Source organism: Pipistrellus hanaki, assembly GCF_964339955.1.
Source record: "Pipistrellus hanaki genome assembly, chromosome: 2".
NCBI lineage: Eukaryota > Metazoa > Chordata > Mammalia > Chiroptera > Vespertilionidae > Pipistrellus > Pipistrellus hanaki.
In genome coordinates, this window is record NC_140504.1 from 60,676,408 (window position 1) to 60,695,437 (window position 19,030).

The following is a 19,030-nucleotide window of genomic DNA, read 5'->3' on the forward strand; positions in this document are numbered from 1 at the left end:
TTGCCTTCCTGCTTATTAATTACTTGCATTTGAGCTTTGCACTTAGGTAGCTTGGGCTACATTAGCCGTTGTCAGGTTGCCTCACCTAGGCTATCTAAAAGATGAGCTGCTGTAATGCACAAAGGTTAACTTTCAGTCAGTGTTTATTTTCTTGAACTGCATCCTCTTTTTATAATCCTGTATAATAAAGAAGTAATATGTAAATTGACCATCATTCCAACACACAAGATGGCCACCCCCATGTGGACACAAGATGGCTGCCACAAGATCGCCGAAAGGGGAGGGCAGTTGGGAGGGACCTGGCCTGCAAGGGAGGTTAGTTGGGGGCGATCAAGCTTGCAGAGAAAGGTAGTTAGCGGGACCAGGCCGGCAGGGGAGGGCAGTTGGGGCAATCGGGCTGGCAGGGGAGCAGCTAGGCGCTGACTAGGCTGGCAGGGGTGTGATTAGGGGATGATCAGGCTGGTAGGCAGAAGCGGTTAGGCTGGGAGCCATCAGTCCTGGATTATGAGAGGGATGTCCGACTGCCCGTTTAGGCCCAATCCTACCACGAGTAGGCCTAAACAGGCAGTCAGACATCCCTCGAGGGGTCCTAGATTGGAGAGAATGCAGGCTTGGCTGAGGCACACCCCTCACCCCCGACACACACAACGTGCACGAATTTTGTTCACTGGGCCTCTAGTCTATATATAAAAGCCTAAGCAACAACCAGATGATAGCTATGATGCACACTGACCACCAGGGGGCAGACGCTCAATATGGGAGCTGCCCCCTGGTAGTCAGTGTGCTCCCACAGCCAACCTCCCGTGATTGGGGCCGGCCAACCTCCTGTGGTCCCTCCCCCAGGCCAGCCGGCCCTAATCCCCCTGATGAGGACTGGGCCAGATAGCCCTGATTGGCCTGATCACTGGCCAGCCCAAGGGACCTCACCTGTGCACGAATTCATGAACCGGGCCTCTAATCACATATAAACTTTGGTGTAGCTCAAGCTTAGGAGGGACCTAATAGAGGGAATTTAAAACAAATAAGAGAAAGATTCCTTCAGGAATAGATAATATAAAGCATTGTTTACAATTCTTGAACTCCTCTTATTTGATCATCAGATATTTTCTTCCTAAATGAGTCTTGTGAATTAAAAGAGGGGAATGTTTATGTTTTTATTTTTCTAGTGAGAAAAATCAGATATTAATTGTAGCAGTTTGGTAGGAGAAAATGACATGGGAAAAAAGAAAAATAGCCTATAATTTCATTATTTGGAAATAACCATCAGTAACATGTTGAAGTATAGCCATCTAGTCTTTTCTCTGTTCAGGTATATGCAAAATTTGCTCCACAGTATTTTATTTAGCTTTAAATTTTTCTTCAGTCAAATCATTGAGAACATTAATCTGCCATAATTCAGGGGGTGGGGGGAAAGGCCATGTATTTTTTTTTTTTTTTAAATAATGTCATTGTTCTGCTTTTCTAAAAGATTTCTTTTGTGTTTTCATAATATCACATGAGAATTTTTTTTAAGTCAGTGAGTCTTCAAAACAGTAGTTTTCAATAGGATATAATGCAGAATCAGACCACTAATTCAGAATCTCAGAGTGGAATCCTTGTATTTTTTTAAAGTTCTATAGGTGAACCTGATGAATATTCACCCACGAGTTAAGGACTACCATTCTGTGCCACCATATTGTAATGGCTGCATGATATTCTATCATGAATTATAAGGTAGAATCTGTTTACTTCTTTTTCTATTACTGGACATTTAAGTTGTTTCCAGTTTGCTACGATTGCTTTAGTGAACATCCTTGTAGTTAAATCTTTGCATACGTACATAATGCTTTACCTTGGATAATTATCTAACAATAGAATGCACATTTTAAAGACTCTTACCACGTTGCCCTTCCAGAAAGGTTGTGTGGTAGAAAGTGCCTGTTTTCTTTTCTGATAACATATTTTAGCATATTTTTCATTTTTTAAAGTATTTTTCATTTTTACCAAGTTAATAGTTAAAATATTTTCATATTATTGCTTCAACATTTGCACGTGGTATTTTTTTCTCTTGTTGTTTTCAATCCTTATCCTAGGACATTTGTTCCCATTGATTTTTAGACAGAGTGAAAGGGAAGGAATAGAAGGGGAGAAAACATTCATGTGATAGAGACACATTGATTGGTTGCCTCCCACATGTTCCTCGAACAGGGGCAGGGATCAAACCTGCAACTGAGGTACAAGGTACTGCCCTTGATCAGGAATTGAACCTGAGGTATCTCAGTGTGCCGGCCAAAAGCTCTAACCATTGGAGCTTTGGATTTTTAATTACTACTGAGGTTAAACATTTTTTATATTTCCCACTTACATATATATGTAGTAAATGAAAATGGATTTAGTAAGATAGATATATAGTGACTTGTCTCTTCATGCCTTTTTTTCTACTTGATTATGTATCTTTTTCTTATTTATAAGAGCTCTATATTTTTTTAGACCATTGATGCTTTTATTATTATATGTTTTGCAAATTTTTTTCATTCTGTCATTTGTCTTTTTGGTTTATTTATGGTGTTTGGTGCTATACACAGTTACATTTTAATAAAGGCAATCCTACCAGGTTTTTTTTCTTTCATAATTGCACTTGTGTTTGAAAAGCCTTTCAAAGGAGGTGTTCTACCCACTCACCTCCGCCCCAGGCCCTTCCATCCCTCCACATAATGCTGTTAAGTACTTAACTCAGATCTGTGAAATTGAAGTGGGCACTAGAGGGTCCCCAACCTTGTTTTTAACCTTGATTCCTGCTAGTAAGTAGTTAGTTTTCGTTTAAGCTTAGTCTCTCAGCAGAGGGGATCATGAGGATGCTTATGGTGCCTTATGTAACAAACTGGTCCTTTCCCCCAGGCAGTTTATCTACCTTTATGTCAGTCAAAGGATATTGTTTCCATTGAGACCCAGGAGAGTCTTCTATCTTGGGAAATAGCTGTGTGGAACCTTTTACCTTAAAGAGTTCCACTGTTATCTTTCAATGAAAAAAAAGGAAGTCAGCAGAAAGTATTTTTTTTCCTGTGGAAAGCAGAAAAGTTACTAAAACACTTATATAATTTACACTCAAGAAAAAGGGTCTCCAAGTATCTGAAATAAAAATCAAAATAATTTATCTAGATTGTAAAAAAAAATTAGAGCAAATGAAAATAAAGGGCTATAATAGACTGTAAGTTACTAGATAAACTCTAATCTTTTCCAGAGTATAGAGTATAACATGAACAATGAAAATATAAAATCTTTAGTTAGATACGCACACATTAATTATACAATCATAGGAACTCATGTATCATAAACACATACCCTGTTTCCCCCAAAATAAGACAGTGTCTTATATTAATTTTTGCTCCCAAAGATGCGCTAGGTCTTATTTTCAGGGGATGTCTTATTTTTCCATGAAGAAGAATATGGTACACATTTAGTGTTAAATGAAAATAAAGGAAATTTATTACCTTTATACAGTACGGTAGTTATCAACACAAACCAGACAAACTGAATCCTACAGTATCAAGAATTTACTCGTTTATTCAATGACAATCATGTCATCATCTTCTGGAACATCATCATAACAATCCAATTCCTGAATTTCCTGGTGAATTTCTTGTGACTCCATTTCTTTCAGAATCAGTGGACCAAATCTCTCATGTTTAGCAATAGCACTGTCTTTAAATGAGTACTTCTTGTCAAGGTAGCCTTTAAATGAGTACTTCTTGTCAAGGTAGCTCGCAGTGCATTTGCAATGCAACTGTCAGTGATTTTCTCCCATGAATTCTTCACCCAAGTCACAACTTCTTGCAGTGTAGGTTTCACAAAGTTTCCACGCTGATTTCTCTCCATTCTATTTTCAATGTAGTCATTAATTTCTATGAGCAAATTGTCTTTGAATGGCTTGTTTATTGCAATATTAAGAGTCTGGAGATAGGCTGTCATTCCTGCGGGAATCATTATCTGATCTATTTTTCTTTCGTGAAGAAATGTCTTCATGTCTTCAGCGCGGTGAGTGCTGGTTGCATACCAGACTAGCAGACCTCTTTGGCTGCCTCTCATAACAAGCAGCAGCATTAAATCGACCCACTTCCTTACAACTGCTTGTGTGGCCCAGGCTTTTTCAGTTTCAAGAATAAAAACGCCCAAAACACATTCAATCTTTTCCTTCTTGCCCTTAGAAATGATTAAAGGTGGGATTTTAGTGCCATCCAGACGAATTGCCAAAATACAGGAAACACGTGCACTTTCGTAAGCAATGGAGGGAATGTACACTTAGGAGGCACCCCGCTGTTCAATTGTTTGAGATGATTGGCTCATAAACACTGTAGTTTCATCCATAGCAATCATGTTGGAAAGATTGTATTTAGAGAAGTCAGCATCATCAATAAAGGACTTGAATGCAAGTGCTCGCTTAATAACTTGAGTATCTTCCAACCTAAACAATGTTGTAGATCTTCTTAAAGACAGTTCACTTCGCTGAAGGAAATTATCCAGCCAGTGTTGTAATGCTTTGAAGTCTTCGGGGGCTATGTCAAACTGTGGTGCCATTGCAAGGGCAAATTCTTGAATCTGAGCCCTATTCACAACCAAAGCCTTTGCTCTCCTGTCAACAACCCATTCACAGATCAGGTCTTCCAGCTCGGAAAATAATGGTTGCCAACCTGATCCACACTTGCGCTTTTTAGCATTTCCCTTGTCCACTTGTTCAATGAGGTTACCATACTCTGCTTTCCATTTTCGGACCAATCGGATACTCAACATCTTCTCTTTGCAGAAAGCAGTGAGATTTTGGCCCCAAGAGTCTTCCACGATTCCTTTCTTGTACTCCACGAGTAGCTTTTTCTTTTTGCGCTCATTTCTAGGAGTAAAAAAATGGAATTGGGGTATCAAGGTGGGGGGAGGGGGATCACTTAAAATGACACAGGGAAGATCAGAGCGGGGAATCAAATGGCACAGGAGAATCAGAGGGGGGGATTACCATTTTCGTAACCCCTTTTGATCCTCCTGTGTCATTTTAAGTGATCCCCCTCCTCCCACCCCTGTGCCACTGAACACCTTCACCAGACATCCCTCCCACCCCTTTTTCAGACATTTACCCCCTGGGGCCTGCCTGGGGACTGTCACTGGGCTTGATGGGGCCTGGATCTGGGCTGGAGCAGGGTCTGCCACTGACTGAGAACCTTCAGTCATCATGAGGGTGGACGCGAGAATCAGGTAATGTCACCAGAGACAGAACAGCACTCACCACTTTGCCATGTCCAGTCCACTCTAATCCTCCTGTTCTTCTACACGCATCTGCAAAAGTCTCCTCCTCTCTCCCGCCCGCGCTCACCCTCACTCCAACCTCCGCTCTGCCTCCACACAGCAGTGATGTCAGGACTCCATGTAACATCACTGGTTGCTAGACGCCAGTTGAGGTGGCCCTAGCAACCAGTTTATGGTAAATTAATTTTCATTCTGAGACAGAGCCTATGGGGGCCTTATTTTCAGGGGGATGCCTTATATTTCACTCAGAAGGAAACCTGTAAGTAGGTCTTATTCGGAGGATGTTTTATTTTCGGGGAAACACAGTATATTATATCTTCAAATTTTTCAGAATTATCAGCTAGCTAATAGGTGATTTTCTCTGATTAAGCCAGATTGTTGAGTTCTGTTCTATTAAGTACAATCTGTACCAGTAAGCTTTTCTTTCTTTCTCTAATTTCACCTTAAAGAGTTACTATGATCCAAAAGAAATCTTGTTGCTGTACTCAAGGCTTTTACAGCCTTGCTGGGTTAATAATATGTCATTCCCACAAAGTTTAAAAGGGCCTAAAACATGTACCCTGCAGGTGTTCTCATGAATAAATGTCCACTGACATTTCTGAAATAGAAGGTTATTTTAAAAAATATTTAACATGTCAGAGTTTCCACATATCACATCTTTCACTTCAGCTGAATATAAAGAAAATATTTCCATCATCATGAAAAATACGTTGAGTGTCCAAGTATGGCACCCTGTTAGAACTAGAGGCTTCTAAGACATGTAAGATAGTTCACAGCATTTTTATCTTTATACCACTGCAGATGGCAAAATCAAAAACTGGTTAGACCTTAGACTAGGGGTGTCGAACTCAATCAGAGAAGGGGCCAAAATCTAAAATCCAGCCTAAATCGCGGGCCGAATGGTTTACTGAACAGTCATAAACTGACAATGTCATAAACTGACAGCGGAGTGCAGTGATGACAGCGCGGTGCGGGCCACATTGCAAGGCCTGGCGGGCTGGATTTGGCCCGCGGGCCTTGTGTTTGACACATGTGCCTTAGACCATGGCATCAAACCATTCTAGAAGAGACATTTTTAACTATGACATTACTTTGGCTAGGATAAATTTTTCTGATTAAAAATTCTGTTTTCTTTTCTTCTGTATGGAACTTGTAATTGTGATACTTCTGTATGGAACTATTGAATGAGATATAAATGATATAGCTTTGAATATTATTAGGTAACATTATTCTTATGTAACACAGATACCGGTATTTGTCCATTGACCTTGGGTTTGTCAATATTTTCCACAAGTAGATTATTTTAGAATAACTAGAGACTCTAAACTTTAATCCAGGCCTTAATCTTAAATACCCTGTGATTAATTTACTAGTGGCAAGAGGAGCATTGAAATAACTATTATTAACAAGCTATTTTAATGAGTATTATTGATTTATAAAGGTATTCTTTAGTTTTCAAACATTCTTGAGAAAGACTATATCCTTTGCCACAAATTTGTCAGATTAAAATTCTTGTGATATATATCTAGAGTAATCTTGTCTAATTTATAAATGAACTATCCAAATTAGACATCTATGAGAGCTCACTTTTCTGATTACAAATGTTCTGGCCGATGTCAGTGGTTTGTGCAGCTGTAGCTATTCTCTCCCTGTTCCCTCCCCCTCTCCACCCCCTTATCCCTCCCCACACACACTTTTCCTGGCCAGCAGCATTGCACATTCTAAGAGTGGCTCCCAGGGTGAAGACTGATGGCCTGTGAGATAGCCAGGCCAGGAACACAGGCAACTCTGACTGGGGTGCCAGGCAGTTGTGCCATTGAACAGAACAATGCTGACTAGAGGAAGTTGGATCTCAGCAGCACAGTCCTTTAAATAACTGAGCTCTAGAACCTTTTCCTTCTCCCTAGGTGACTGCTGTGCCCCTTTTGTGGGAAAAACCTCCCTCAGAGAGCAATGATTGTATGCCTAGCCCCCACCTGGGAAGACCAACGAAGAGCATCTTGCCAGTTCCCCTGCAGAATGTCCCTCTGAACACCTCTGACAATAAGCCGCACAAGACCTTGGATGTTGAGGCCTCCCAGCAGCCTGACAGCGATGAGAAGCTCAGAACCACCAGCCAGAAAGCAAAACCCATTTGCATGGGTCATTTTCACAATCGCCATGTCTTCCAGCAACAGCTGATTGAGAAGCAAAAGAAGAAACTTCAGGAGCAGCACAAAACAATTCTGGAGCTGAAGGAAAGCCAGAGGCTGGCGAATGCTCGGTGGGCAGCAAAGCGTGATGTAGCCCTCATGGACACACAAAGCCGCCTGCTGTCAAGCCCCAGAGAAGAAGAACCTCAAAAAAGCTGCCAGGTGCTTTCAAAGTATGTCCATTGTATCAGAACACTCTCTGGACTCATTATTTGGAGTTTTTCGCTTCGTGGTAGACGGGCTCCTGAACTTTACCTAGCTTCCAGGCTCCATGATCTCTGCTTTCCTTTTGTTGTGCACTCGCAGACCAAATATGCCCATGCATTGTGATTGGTGCATGGCAGATACAAATAGGCCTTAAAGGCGAGCGACTGCCTACCTAGAAGGATCCGCTTACACATTACCATTGGTATGTGTAATGTGTAAGGACAGCTGCCTTTGTCTAGAAACTCTGTTATACCAATAAAAGAGAAAAATACTTGCTCGCTCTAGATTGAGCTATGGGTTTTTGATCATGTTAAGTGCTGAGAAGTCAGGTCAGACAATATCAGGTCCACGCGAAGCAATTATCTAGCTTTATCGGGATGGCAATTATCTAGCTTAAATTTATAGTTGTTTTGGATAAAAGTAAACATTTTTTAGCCTGAAATAAGAATACAAATTTCTTAAAAAGCCATTTAGGATGGTTTCAGAGGTGCTTAAGATATACTCAGAATGTGTGACAAACGGTAGGATAAGAAGTGGGTGACACTATTGATTTGAAGTACTGGGGTGAGAGCTGGAGTGCCTCCCACAGTAGAGATGCAGGCCAGTCACTCAGCCTTTCCATGCCTATTACACCAATTTGCCCAGTGGGTGTAATAATGCGTGGTTATCTTAGAAAGGATTAATGAGTTCCTCAGGTGCAAGGGCCTTGAACAACGCTGGTTATTGGTCTGAATTCTTTTTCTTTTCTCCTTCTCCAGTTCTCCTGTTGCTTCCCCTGGGACTGAAGGTAGTAGAAGCAACTCCCAGAATTATCTTTCTGGACCCAGAAGGAACCCAAGGAAGCTGATGGCACCCCATCCCATACTTAAAGGCAGGGCTGTCTTGGTTTGGCCTCGGTGGTGGTTATCTTCCCTTGAGGAATAGAGTGTGCTGGGACTGAATTCAGGCCACTGTTGGGTTTTGAGCTTGGCAGAACCTGGTCAGATTAAGGTGGGTAGACACATGAGAAGTGGAATACACGAGAGTACTCCACAACTTTTCTCCTGCCTCTTCTGCCAAACTTTGGGCCTTTCCAGCCAATAAAAAAAAAAATTGCTGAAAGGTGTATCATTTTCCTCTAATTTGAGATTTTTATTGTGGTTTTTTTCAAAATGGGACAGAAACACAAATGAGAAAACTCTGAGTAGCTGCCTAGAATAAACATTGATCAAGCTCAGCTATCATTATATTTTGTTAACATTAAAATTTATAGCTATTTATGTTAAGTTAGTACATCATTTTATAATGAGTTGTACCTTGATGATAGGCTTTTAGTAATGAAATCTGTAAACCACACATTTTAATTTATTAAGATGGTTGATAACATAGAAATAATTATTTAAACCAAACAATACTATTGGAAGAGAAGCATTCCTTGGAACCCACCAATGAATCTGCTAATTGTTTTCACTGTATACTGAGTCAACCATTGTACATGGGTTTGTATGTGTGATAGGCACTTTAACAATTAGATTGTGTTGGGCTTTTTGTTTGTTTTTAAAATATATTTTATGATTTATTTTAATTTTTATTTTTTTACAAAGAGCAAGGGAGAGGGATAGAGAGTTAGAAAAATTGATGAGAGAAACATAGATCAGCTGCCTCCTATATACAGCCTACTGGGGATGTGCCCGCAACCAAAGTATATGCCTTTGACCAGAATCTAACGTGGGACCCTTCAGTCCTCAGGCCGACACTCTATCCACTGAGCCAAACCTATTAGGACAGATTGTGTTTTGTAAATCTGAGTTTTCTCCTATGGCAAGATTGCTGCCCTCACCAAAATTGAGGTCATCTGAAGGACACTGTGCCTGTAGTTCATTCCTGTTAATGAAGAAATTAGCAGTCTTTGCATTGACTCTGCTAGGATAGCAGTTTATGCCATCTATGTCCACTGAGGATAATTTAAAAATGCCCACTTATTATTTTTATTATTATTTGATCAAAAGTTAGCCCCTCAGGCTACCTTGCAAGTAGTCTTCAATGACTAGCCAGCTCCAGAAAAGATGGGAAGGGACATATTACCAGAGGCTCCACTTCTCAGGGTTCTCTCACTTTAATCCTCTAGTCTGCTTCTGCCTCCTTTAAAGACATCCTCACTCCTGCCATCTGTGGCACCCCACTATTCTTTTCCAGCAAAGCAGACACTTAATATCTGCAAGACATAGCCTAGTGAGTGTTTTATTACTTCTTAAAACTTGGACTTAAATGTTCTTCCTCTATAATATGGCACAAGGAACTGAAAGTAGTCATTGGCTGACTTGGGTGAGCAGAATTTGGTACTCCTCCCACCCATGCTCCTCTTCCTGTGAAAGTCCTGGCTGATGACAGTCATATTATCAGACCATCTTGCACATTTGCTTCTTTTGGATTGATATTTAATAGACTGTCAAGAACAGGAGTCTGACACTCAAATTCGTTCAGATGCCAGCTCTCCAAATGCCTAGTACAGTTCTATTTCCTGCCCATCTGGATATCCAGGCCTTAAAACTAAATTCAGATGTATTCATTGTGATCCTAAACTTTTATTTGTGGTTGTTGTTGTTACATATACAGACGTATGTATCATGACTTGGGAAAAATTAGTGGGTTCAATGGGAGTAATTCCATTCTCAAAGTATTTGTTAGGCATAATTAATATCATCTACATATATTAAAGGAATTATCAAATTAAAATTATGGTTTCTCAGTTTCATATACTAAAAGTATCATCAAGACACATTATCTAATTTAAACCAGTAAACATTATTCTAATAGAAATGTAAGTAAAAACATAATCTGAAAATTGCTCATCATTGTTGAGGATGAAATTATAGGTCTTTAACTTACAGGGGATATACATACATACCTATAGTTTATATATTTGTATTTTATATAAATTTTATAGATATATTTCTGAGATTGTGAACATTCAACTTAAAAGAAAACCTTAATAACACCAAATTTTACTGTAAAATAGAGACATTTGTTTTGCAGTGCTCCTTATATGTTTGATATTGGAACTCTTACTATTTTCTAGCCATGGAAGAGAGAGCAGCTCAGCGAACTGAACGTAGGCGTATCTTGGCAGAGAAGAAACAAAAACAAGAAGAGGAAAAATTGGTAATAAATCAAGAATGCAAACTGAGGCACGAGAAAGGATTTGTATAAGTGTTTACTGAAAAAAATTTAAGCCTAGTTTATTTAAGCCTATTGAGACAATATAGTTATTCCAACTTTGGAAATGGCTTTTGGACTAGTGGCCTGAACTCTTAACAATTTTAGGAAAATAAAGGGGAAAAGATCAACATCATTTGTGTAGCAGGAAATGTTACAGAAGTCAATGAGAACTAGCATATTGGGAGATTAACAGATAACCAAGACTAGTGTGTTCTAGGTAGATGTCCAACCTGACAAGTTTGCAGAGGTGGAGAGTTCTTATCTTTCGAAATTTTGACCTGTCAGAAGTAAATGTTGTGCCTACTAAGAAAAAATAGGTACTACTAACAGTTTTGAGGGTTTTTTTAATGAAATGAAAGAACAAATTTTCCCACATTATAGTTTGGACTTAGTATTTCACAGATGAAAATAAGAAATAGAAAGTAATAATTTTATGATAGAAAGTTAATGGTCTTATTCATGCTTAGTCTCATCTTCCCAAGGAGAAGAGTATTCTTTGGAGAAACTTTCAAGTTACACAACTGACCACCTGTTGGTTGGGTTTTCTACTTTTATCACAAAGTGCAAGCTTCTTCCAGAGACAAGGTGGACACTTGGGTAGATACTTCTCTCACTCTCAACTTAAGGATCGTATTTCCATACAAATCAAAGGTTCTGATTTTTACAAATTCTAATGTTGATCAGGCCCAGTTAAAGGCCCAAGAGGAGGAGCGTCAGAAGAAGGAGGCAGAAGAAAAGGAGGCTCAACTTGAGAAAAAACGAGAAGAGAAGAGACTGAAGAAAATGGTTAGTAGTATCTGTCTGGTCAATTGCCTCTCTCTTGAAGCCTATTGTGTGTAATGTTGTGACTCTGCACTTTCCCCACCTCAGAACTTCTGTTTAGAACACTCTTTTCTCACCTGCACCCTTTTTCTCTATTTAGTGAAAAATCTACTCTTCTTTACATTTTAGCTCAATATGACTTCTTCCAGATTGCCCCACCCTTCTCTTCACCCAAGGTCAGGTTAGGTCACTCTCTGTGGACTCAGAGTATATTTCCTTCAAAGCATTGCTAGGGCTTTAATTATGCATCTATTCCATAATTGTTTCACTCATATCTGCAACTCCTAAGCTGTAATCTCCATAAGAGTAGAAGGAGCAGTCTGAAGATGCTCACTATTGTATTGGCTAGCAATGTACTGAGCATTTAGTAGGGACTCAACAAATGTATTGAATGAGTAAATAAATGAACAAATGAAAGAAAATACACAGCGGGGGAAAATGAGAGATTAAACTCTTTTTCAAGATCATTAAATTCTAGTTGGAAACATAAGTCCTTAAAATACATACCTATCAAAGATGATATACAAATAGTATAGCACATGCTGTTTGGTGCCTCCCAGACCAAAAGAGATCAAGAAAGTTGTCCAGGCAAGATCCATGAAGATTGGGGAGAAAATAGAGGCATTTTCATAGGAAAGAAATTTGAATTGGAAATTATATTAGGGTTCTCCTGAGAAAGAAAATATATGTATATTAGGTGTACCAGTTAATAATGAGGATTTTTCTTAAGTAGATGGAGTTACACATATGTTGTTATATATGCGATTTGATATGTATGCTATTTTGTTGTATTGACAACAAGCTTCAAAACTTCATATGTCAAATTTGCTGAAGATGTTAACATCATAGATATTTTTAAACTTAAAATGACAAATTTCATGCCAAAAATAAAAGCATTTGTGGGGAAGTTTTAACTCATTATTTTGAAGAAAAGTGCTGCTGAATACTTCGGGAAGCTAATGGTGAACATGCTCCATCTCAAAATACTTGTGAACACTGGTTTAAACACTTTAAAAAGTGATGATTTCTATGTGAAAGACAAAGAACGTGAAGGTCAACCAAAACGGTTTAAAGACCAACAATTACAAGCATTATTGGATGAAGATGCTTGTCAAACTCAAAAACAACTTGCACAAAGATTAAACATTGCTCAGCAAACAGTTTCCAATCATTTACAAGTAATGGGAAAGATTTTAAAGGAAGGAAAATGGGTGCCACATCAACTGAAGGAAAGACAAATGGAAAACCAAAAAGTCATCAGTAAAATGTTGCTTCAACAGCACGAAAGAAAGTCTTTTTTGCATCAAGTTGTGACTGGCAATGAAAATTGGATTTATTTTGAGAATCCCTAATGCACAAAATCATGGGTTGATTCAGATCAACCATCAACATCGATCACAAGGCCAAATCACTTCGGAAAGAAGACAATGATATGTGTGTGGTGGGATTAGGAAGGTGTGGTGTATTATAAGCTTCTAAAACCAGGTGAAACCATTAATACTGATTGCTGCCAAAAACAAATAATCCATGTGAACCATGCTTTGATCGTGAAATGACCAGAATGTGCCAGAAGACACAGCAAAGTAATTTTACTTCATGATGACGCACCATCACACACTTCAAAACCAGTTAAAGACACATTAAAAGATCTTGCCTGGGAAGTATTAACCCACCCGCTGTATTCACCAGAGCTTGCTCCTTCAGATTACCACTTGTTCTGATCGATAGCACACACACTTTCTGAGCAGCACTTCATAACAGACAAAGAAGTGGAAAATTGGGTCTCTGAATGGTTTGCCTCAAAACAAGAAAAGTTCTATTGGGATGGTATCCACAAATTACCTGAAAGATGCAGGAAATATGTAGCTAACGATGGACATTACTTTGAATAAAGCACTTTTGATGTTTCTCTTGAAATTATCGTGTTTCCTTTGATTACAAAATCCGCCATTATTAACCGGTAATCCTAATAAAAACCAGTAATCTCTATAATATATGGAGAGAGAGAGAGAGAGAGAGAGAGAGAGAGAGAGATTGAGATTTTTATATAAGGAATTGACTCTCATGATTATGGAAGCTGAGATGTCCCACAGTTGGCCATCCAGAAGCTGGAGACCTAGGAAAGCCAGTGATATAATTCCAGGCCAAGTTTTGAATGCCTGAAACTCGGGAGCTGGAGGTACAAACTCTGGTTCAAGGGCAGGAGACCATGTGCCAGCTCAAGCAGGCAGGCAGGAAGCAAAAGCAGCAAATTCCTTCTTCTGCCTTATTGTCCTATTCAGGCTCGTAAAGGATTGGATTATGGCCACACATATTAGGGAGGTCAATCTACTTTACTGAGTCCATGGATTCAAATATTAATATCATCCAAAAACACCCTCACAGACACACCCAGAAATAATCTTTAGTCTGTGGCACAGGCAAGTTGACACATAAAATTAACCATCAAGTTCACCCCATTGTCAACTTGTTGACATACACATATGAAACTTGTTGACATACACATATGAAACCAACATAATCTTCAAATAAGGACAACAACAACATCATAATTCTGCCTAACATGATACAACTATCCTGCATACAATCAGAAATGCTCTAACCTCTGCACCAGAAGATGAGGTAAAGTTTTGAGTGATGTTTACTCTTCTCCTTGTTAACCCATAACTTAAATACTGTAAAATGAATAATACTTAAATACCATAATATAAAGCCAATACATCATATGTTACATAATAAGAGAATCAGAAAGGCAAGAAAACAAAGATACATATACAGATAAATATATTCATAGCAAAATAAGAAATGGATACTCATGACAATTACAGTCTTCATTTATGTAACGGGCCAGGTGGGTGTAGCTAGTATTTATAACTTATGTTCTTCCACTACCCACTCTCCTCTTTGCCTTCAGCAAGCACCTCTGCTAATCACAGCTTTTTACCTGGTGAGTGGCCCAAACCTTCATTCCTGAGTAGTCCAGTGTGGATTGGGTTGTTGTAGTTTGCTTTTGACTTTAATCCCAGGGCATAGTAATACTAAGATGCACTCTAAGGGGCCTCCTGTATTCCAGAAATACTCTTCCTTACCTCCACTGTGGAATAGTAGACTCTCCAATTTCGCTTAGCAGTCAGGTTTATTCACCCCAGCCAGCACTTCCTTCTTTGCCTGTTGATTTAGACTAGAGTGATAAGGAGCCCAATATGACTGGGTGACATTTTTAACTCCCAGTTCAGTGGAATCATTGTTGTGTCTCCTGGTAGAAGCATTCCCCCATTTGAAACCAAGACCTCTAGACTAACAGAACATAAAGTGGGAAAAGGAAGCAAAAATTTTGCTAGTGGGTCACTGGAGGTAATCATGAGTGGTGCCAATCCCAACTCTTGATTCCTGGAACCTGTGAATCCTGGCTGTGGCGGGGGGCAGTGCCATATTGGATGCTGACTCAGAGCATATACAGCCCTCTGGAGAACCTTACCATAGACCTGCAAGGTGTTACCACCTAACTGGAACTACAACTGAGTCTTCACAAGATCATGCCAGCTCTGCACCCACCCGGTCAAAGAACAGAACATGGCCAGGGTTTTGGGCACTAGACCCAGTAAGGGGTGTGCAGGAAGTGAAGTACCCAATTGTGTCATTCTCACATCAATGTTTCTTCCTCTCCCTTCTTCTCTCTCTCTAAAATCAATTCAAAAACATATTTATAAGAGACCATGCCACCATTCTGTCAAGCCAGCTTCTTCAGGATGGTAGGGCGCATAAGTTCCATGTGTGTAGGCCCATTGCCACACTTCTTTTGTTGTAAAATGAGTTCCATGATTAGAAGTCATGCCATGCGGAATACAATGATGGTGGATAAGTTCTCTGAGTCCACAGATGAGACCATGTAAGTCTATAGGTAGTAGTTTGGGGCAAAAGCGTTGTGTAGAGGAAAGGCAAATCTATATCTAGAGTGTCTATTTTCGTAAAAACAAAACTCTGCTCCTTCTGTGATGGAAACAGTGTAATATAATCAACTGCCATCTGATAGCTGTCTGATCAACCCAGAAAATGGTGCCATTTTGAAGACTCAGTGTTGGTCTCTGCTGCTGGTTGATTGGGCAATCAGCAGTGGCCACAGTCAGTCGGCCGTGGTGAATAGAAGTCTGCATTGCTGAGTCCTTGGATAGCCTCCATCCCTGCCACCATGGCCACTTTATGAGCCCGTTGCGTAATTGTAGGAGTGACTGGAAAAAGAGGCTGACTGGGTATTCACAGAATGGTTCAGCTTGTCCATGGAGTAAAATTATAACATGTACTATAATTCATCCCTAGATAAGTAAGCCTAAGAAATCTGTAGAAACAGCCCAGTTACCTCCCTTAAAAATTACATAAGGGTTCTGAAGTAGCATTTCCCAACATGTGTTCTATGTAATTTTAGTGGTTTCTAATATTAAGTTGTTTTGAATTACCTTTATACCTTTGTCAAAAATCAATTGACTGTATTTATGTGGGTCTATTTCTGGGCTCTCTGTTCTGTTCTGTTGATCTTATGTATATTTCTTTAACAGTACCACAGTCTTTGCTGTAGCTTTACAGTAAATCTTGAATATAGTAAATGTGAATTCTCCCTTTTATTCTTTTATACAATGTTTTGGCTATTTTAGTTCTTTGGCCATTTGATATAAATTTTAGACTAATCGTGTTGATATGTATAAAAACTCTTGCTAAAATTTTGTTTGTGATCATATTGAATTATAGATCAAATTGGAAGAATAGACATTTTAACAACATTGAGTCTTTATGAAAATTTATTTAGATTTTTTACTTATTTCACGAATGTTTTTATTTCTTTTCACAGATCTTATATATTTTTATTAGATTTATACCTAAGTATTTCTTTTTGTGTTATACATTTGGGGGGGAACCCTGTATATATTTGACACATCAACATATCTATATATATAAAAGCCAAGCGACCAGAACACTAGAACTACCAGAACAACCAGTGCACTATGATGCACACTGCAGCCCCCACCCAGCTGGCTCCCAATCAGCTCCCCTGTGCCTCCATGTCTCCCCTACCCCTAACCCTGCTGGCCTGACCCCACCCATGCACGAATTCATGCACCAGGCCTCTAATGTGTGTGTGTGTGTGTGTGTGTGTGTGTATGCCAAGCATGTTGTCATGTTGTCCAGAACAATATAAACTGAGATAAACAGGCTTTTAGTCTGGAGATATGTGCCAATCTAGCCAGGAGTTGGGCTGTTTTTGAAGTGTATTAATGATTACTATTGTTGTTGCTGTGGGTACTATACACTTCAGTTTCCTCTAGTGACTTATTTTGTCTCCTCTTTTGGCCTTAGGTCTTCCCTTTGTACTATTCCCCAGAGAGAATCTGTCTCTCAGCAGCCCTCTCAGCTGTACTCCATTGTTATTACTGGAGGTTTGTTAGCATGCTGAGTAGGGTATGGACGAGGGCTAGCATTCTCTAATGTTCTGATTAAATCTCACTCTTTGGAGTGCACAATATTGAGCATTCAGGAGAATTTCTGCTCCTACTTTAGAAGTAGAGATTTTCTCTGCCCTTCTGTTCCTTCTTTTAGTATCCAGTGTACAGTGTGTGAGCTTAAAGTCCATCACTCCGTGAGATTCCCCCTCCACTTAGGTAGTGGCCTAGACAGAGTTCCCTTCCATAGCTGCAGTGGCATCTCACTAGTGCTCTCAGGTGGTGCCACTTGCAGATGAAGTCTTTTTTTTCTTAAGGTAGAATGGTCAGGGCAGATTTTGCAATGGTTGCTTTTTCTCCCTGCCAGCGGAACCATGGTGGAAACTTATGTGGGCCCTCCTTGATCCTCTCTTTGAGAGCCTGGTGGAGTTCCTAGAACAAAGGCCTGCACAAGGGAGGGAAACCTCCCTATAACTATGACCCCAAGAGCCTCACCTTTCTCATGCTGGCCTAACCGTGGCCTCCAGCAATTCACCAAAATTTCTAGTTTAATCATCTTAGTGGCACAGAAGGTGTATGGTGGCTTCTGCCTCAGATAAGCAAATGCTTGGATCCTATGTCTCCCTAAAGGTGCCTGTCTCTTCAGATTTGTAATGACTTTAATTCTCTTATTGGTTCATAAATTATTAATTTGGTATCTGTCCAGCTTTTTCTTGCTGGAAGAATACAGCTTGTGCAAGGCGAGAAGGATGAGAAATATATTATTGACCAATAAGTTATTTAATTTCTTTCACTATACCAACCTGAAATCTTCCTTTTTAGGAAAAATGGAATGTAATTTCAGTCCCCAACAATAGGCAAAAAGATGTTGTCACATACACTAGTTTCTATTGAGTAAGATGGTTGTTTGTAGCTGTCTCAATTGAGATAAATGCATTTACTGACTGGCTATGTTTGAGCTTTCTTTGCCAAGAGCTTTAGTCCAAAGTGCCCTGGGCACTTACCTCCTTTTGCTCTAGGATAGATGCTCTACACAGTGTGTTTCTCCACCCAGTTTATCTTTTGTGGTCTTATTCCTTTGACGCATTATATTCTGCACAGATGATTCTTTACCTCCTTTTTACTTTATAGAGCCATTCACAATAAGCGACTTTCAAGGCCATAGCAGTGTTAATCTTCTGGATATCAAAAATATAATTACATTTCTGAGCCTGTGCCTGATATCTCAAAGTCAGTCATATCCTGTATGTGCTTGATGGTAGCCTGCTTCACCTCTGTTAGTTGGGTACTTTTTGCTCAAGTTTATCAGCAAATTGATCAACAATGGTACCATAATTTCTAATTACACAGATAATCAACCTGACTATTGATATGGTAAAGAAGGTTTCTAGGACACTCACATATTTCTTTGGATAGAAAATGCAAGGTAAGTTCTATGATATCAGATTAAGAATAAAGGAACTGGAAGAATTTCTCAAAAAAAAAAAAAAAAAGCTCGTGTCCTGCCGAAACCGGTTTGGCTCAGTGGTGGAGCCTCGGTCTGCGGACTGAAGGGTCCCAGGTTCGATTCCGGTGAGGGGCATGTGTGTTGGTTGCGAGCACATCCCCGGTGGGAGGGGGGTGTGGGACGCAGCTGGTCTGTGTTTCTCTCTCATCGACGTTTCTGGCTCTCTATCTCTCTCCCTTCCTCTCTGTAAAGAATCAATAAAATATATTTTAAAAAAACAAACAAACAAAAAAAAGCTCGTATCCTATTTGTTCTCCATATTGAGGAAAAAGCCCTCCAGGCTCAGGATCAAGATTTGTCAGTCCTTTCTGAAAGATCCTTGTTACCTACAATTTCCCTGAACCTAGATGTGCTTCATTCTTCAGAGAGGGAGCCACTGTAGTAATGGCAGGAAGTGTCAC

At 39.6% G+C, this 19,030-nt stretch overlaps 1 protein-coding gene across 1 annotated transcript in view; it reads left to right on the forward strand.

Annotated features, from left to right (window-relative positions):
* Positions 1–19,030, forward strand: part of CCDC191 (coiled-coil domain containing 191) — a 78,867-nt gene that overhangs the window by 50,993 nt on the left and 8,844 nt on the right. Inside the window, exons 10-13 of the mRNA XM_084873912.1 lie at positions 7,179–7,636; positions 8,429–8,541; positions 10,729–10,811; positions 11,553–11,654. Of these exons, the coding sequence (XP_084730038.1) occupies positions 7,179–7,636; positions 8,429–8,541; positions 10,729–10,811; positions 11,553–11,654 (756 nt within the window). The remainder of the gene's footprint in view (positions 1–7,178; positions 7,637–8,428; positions 8,542–10,728; positions 10,812–11,552; positions 11,655–19,030) is intronic.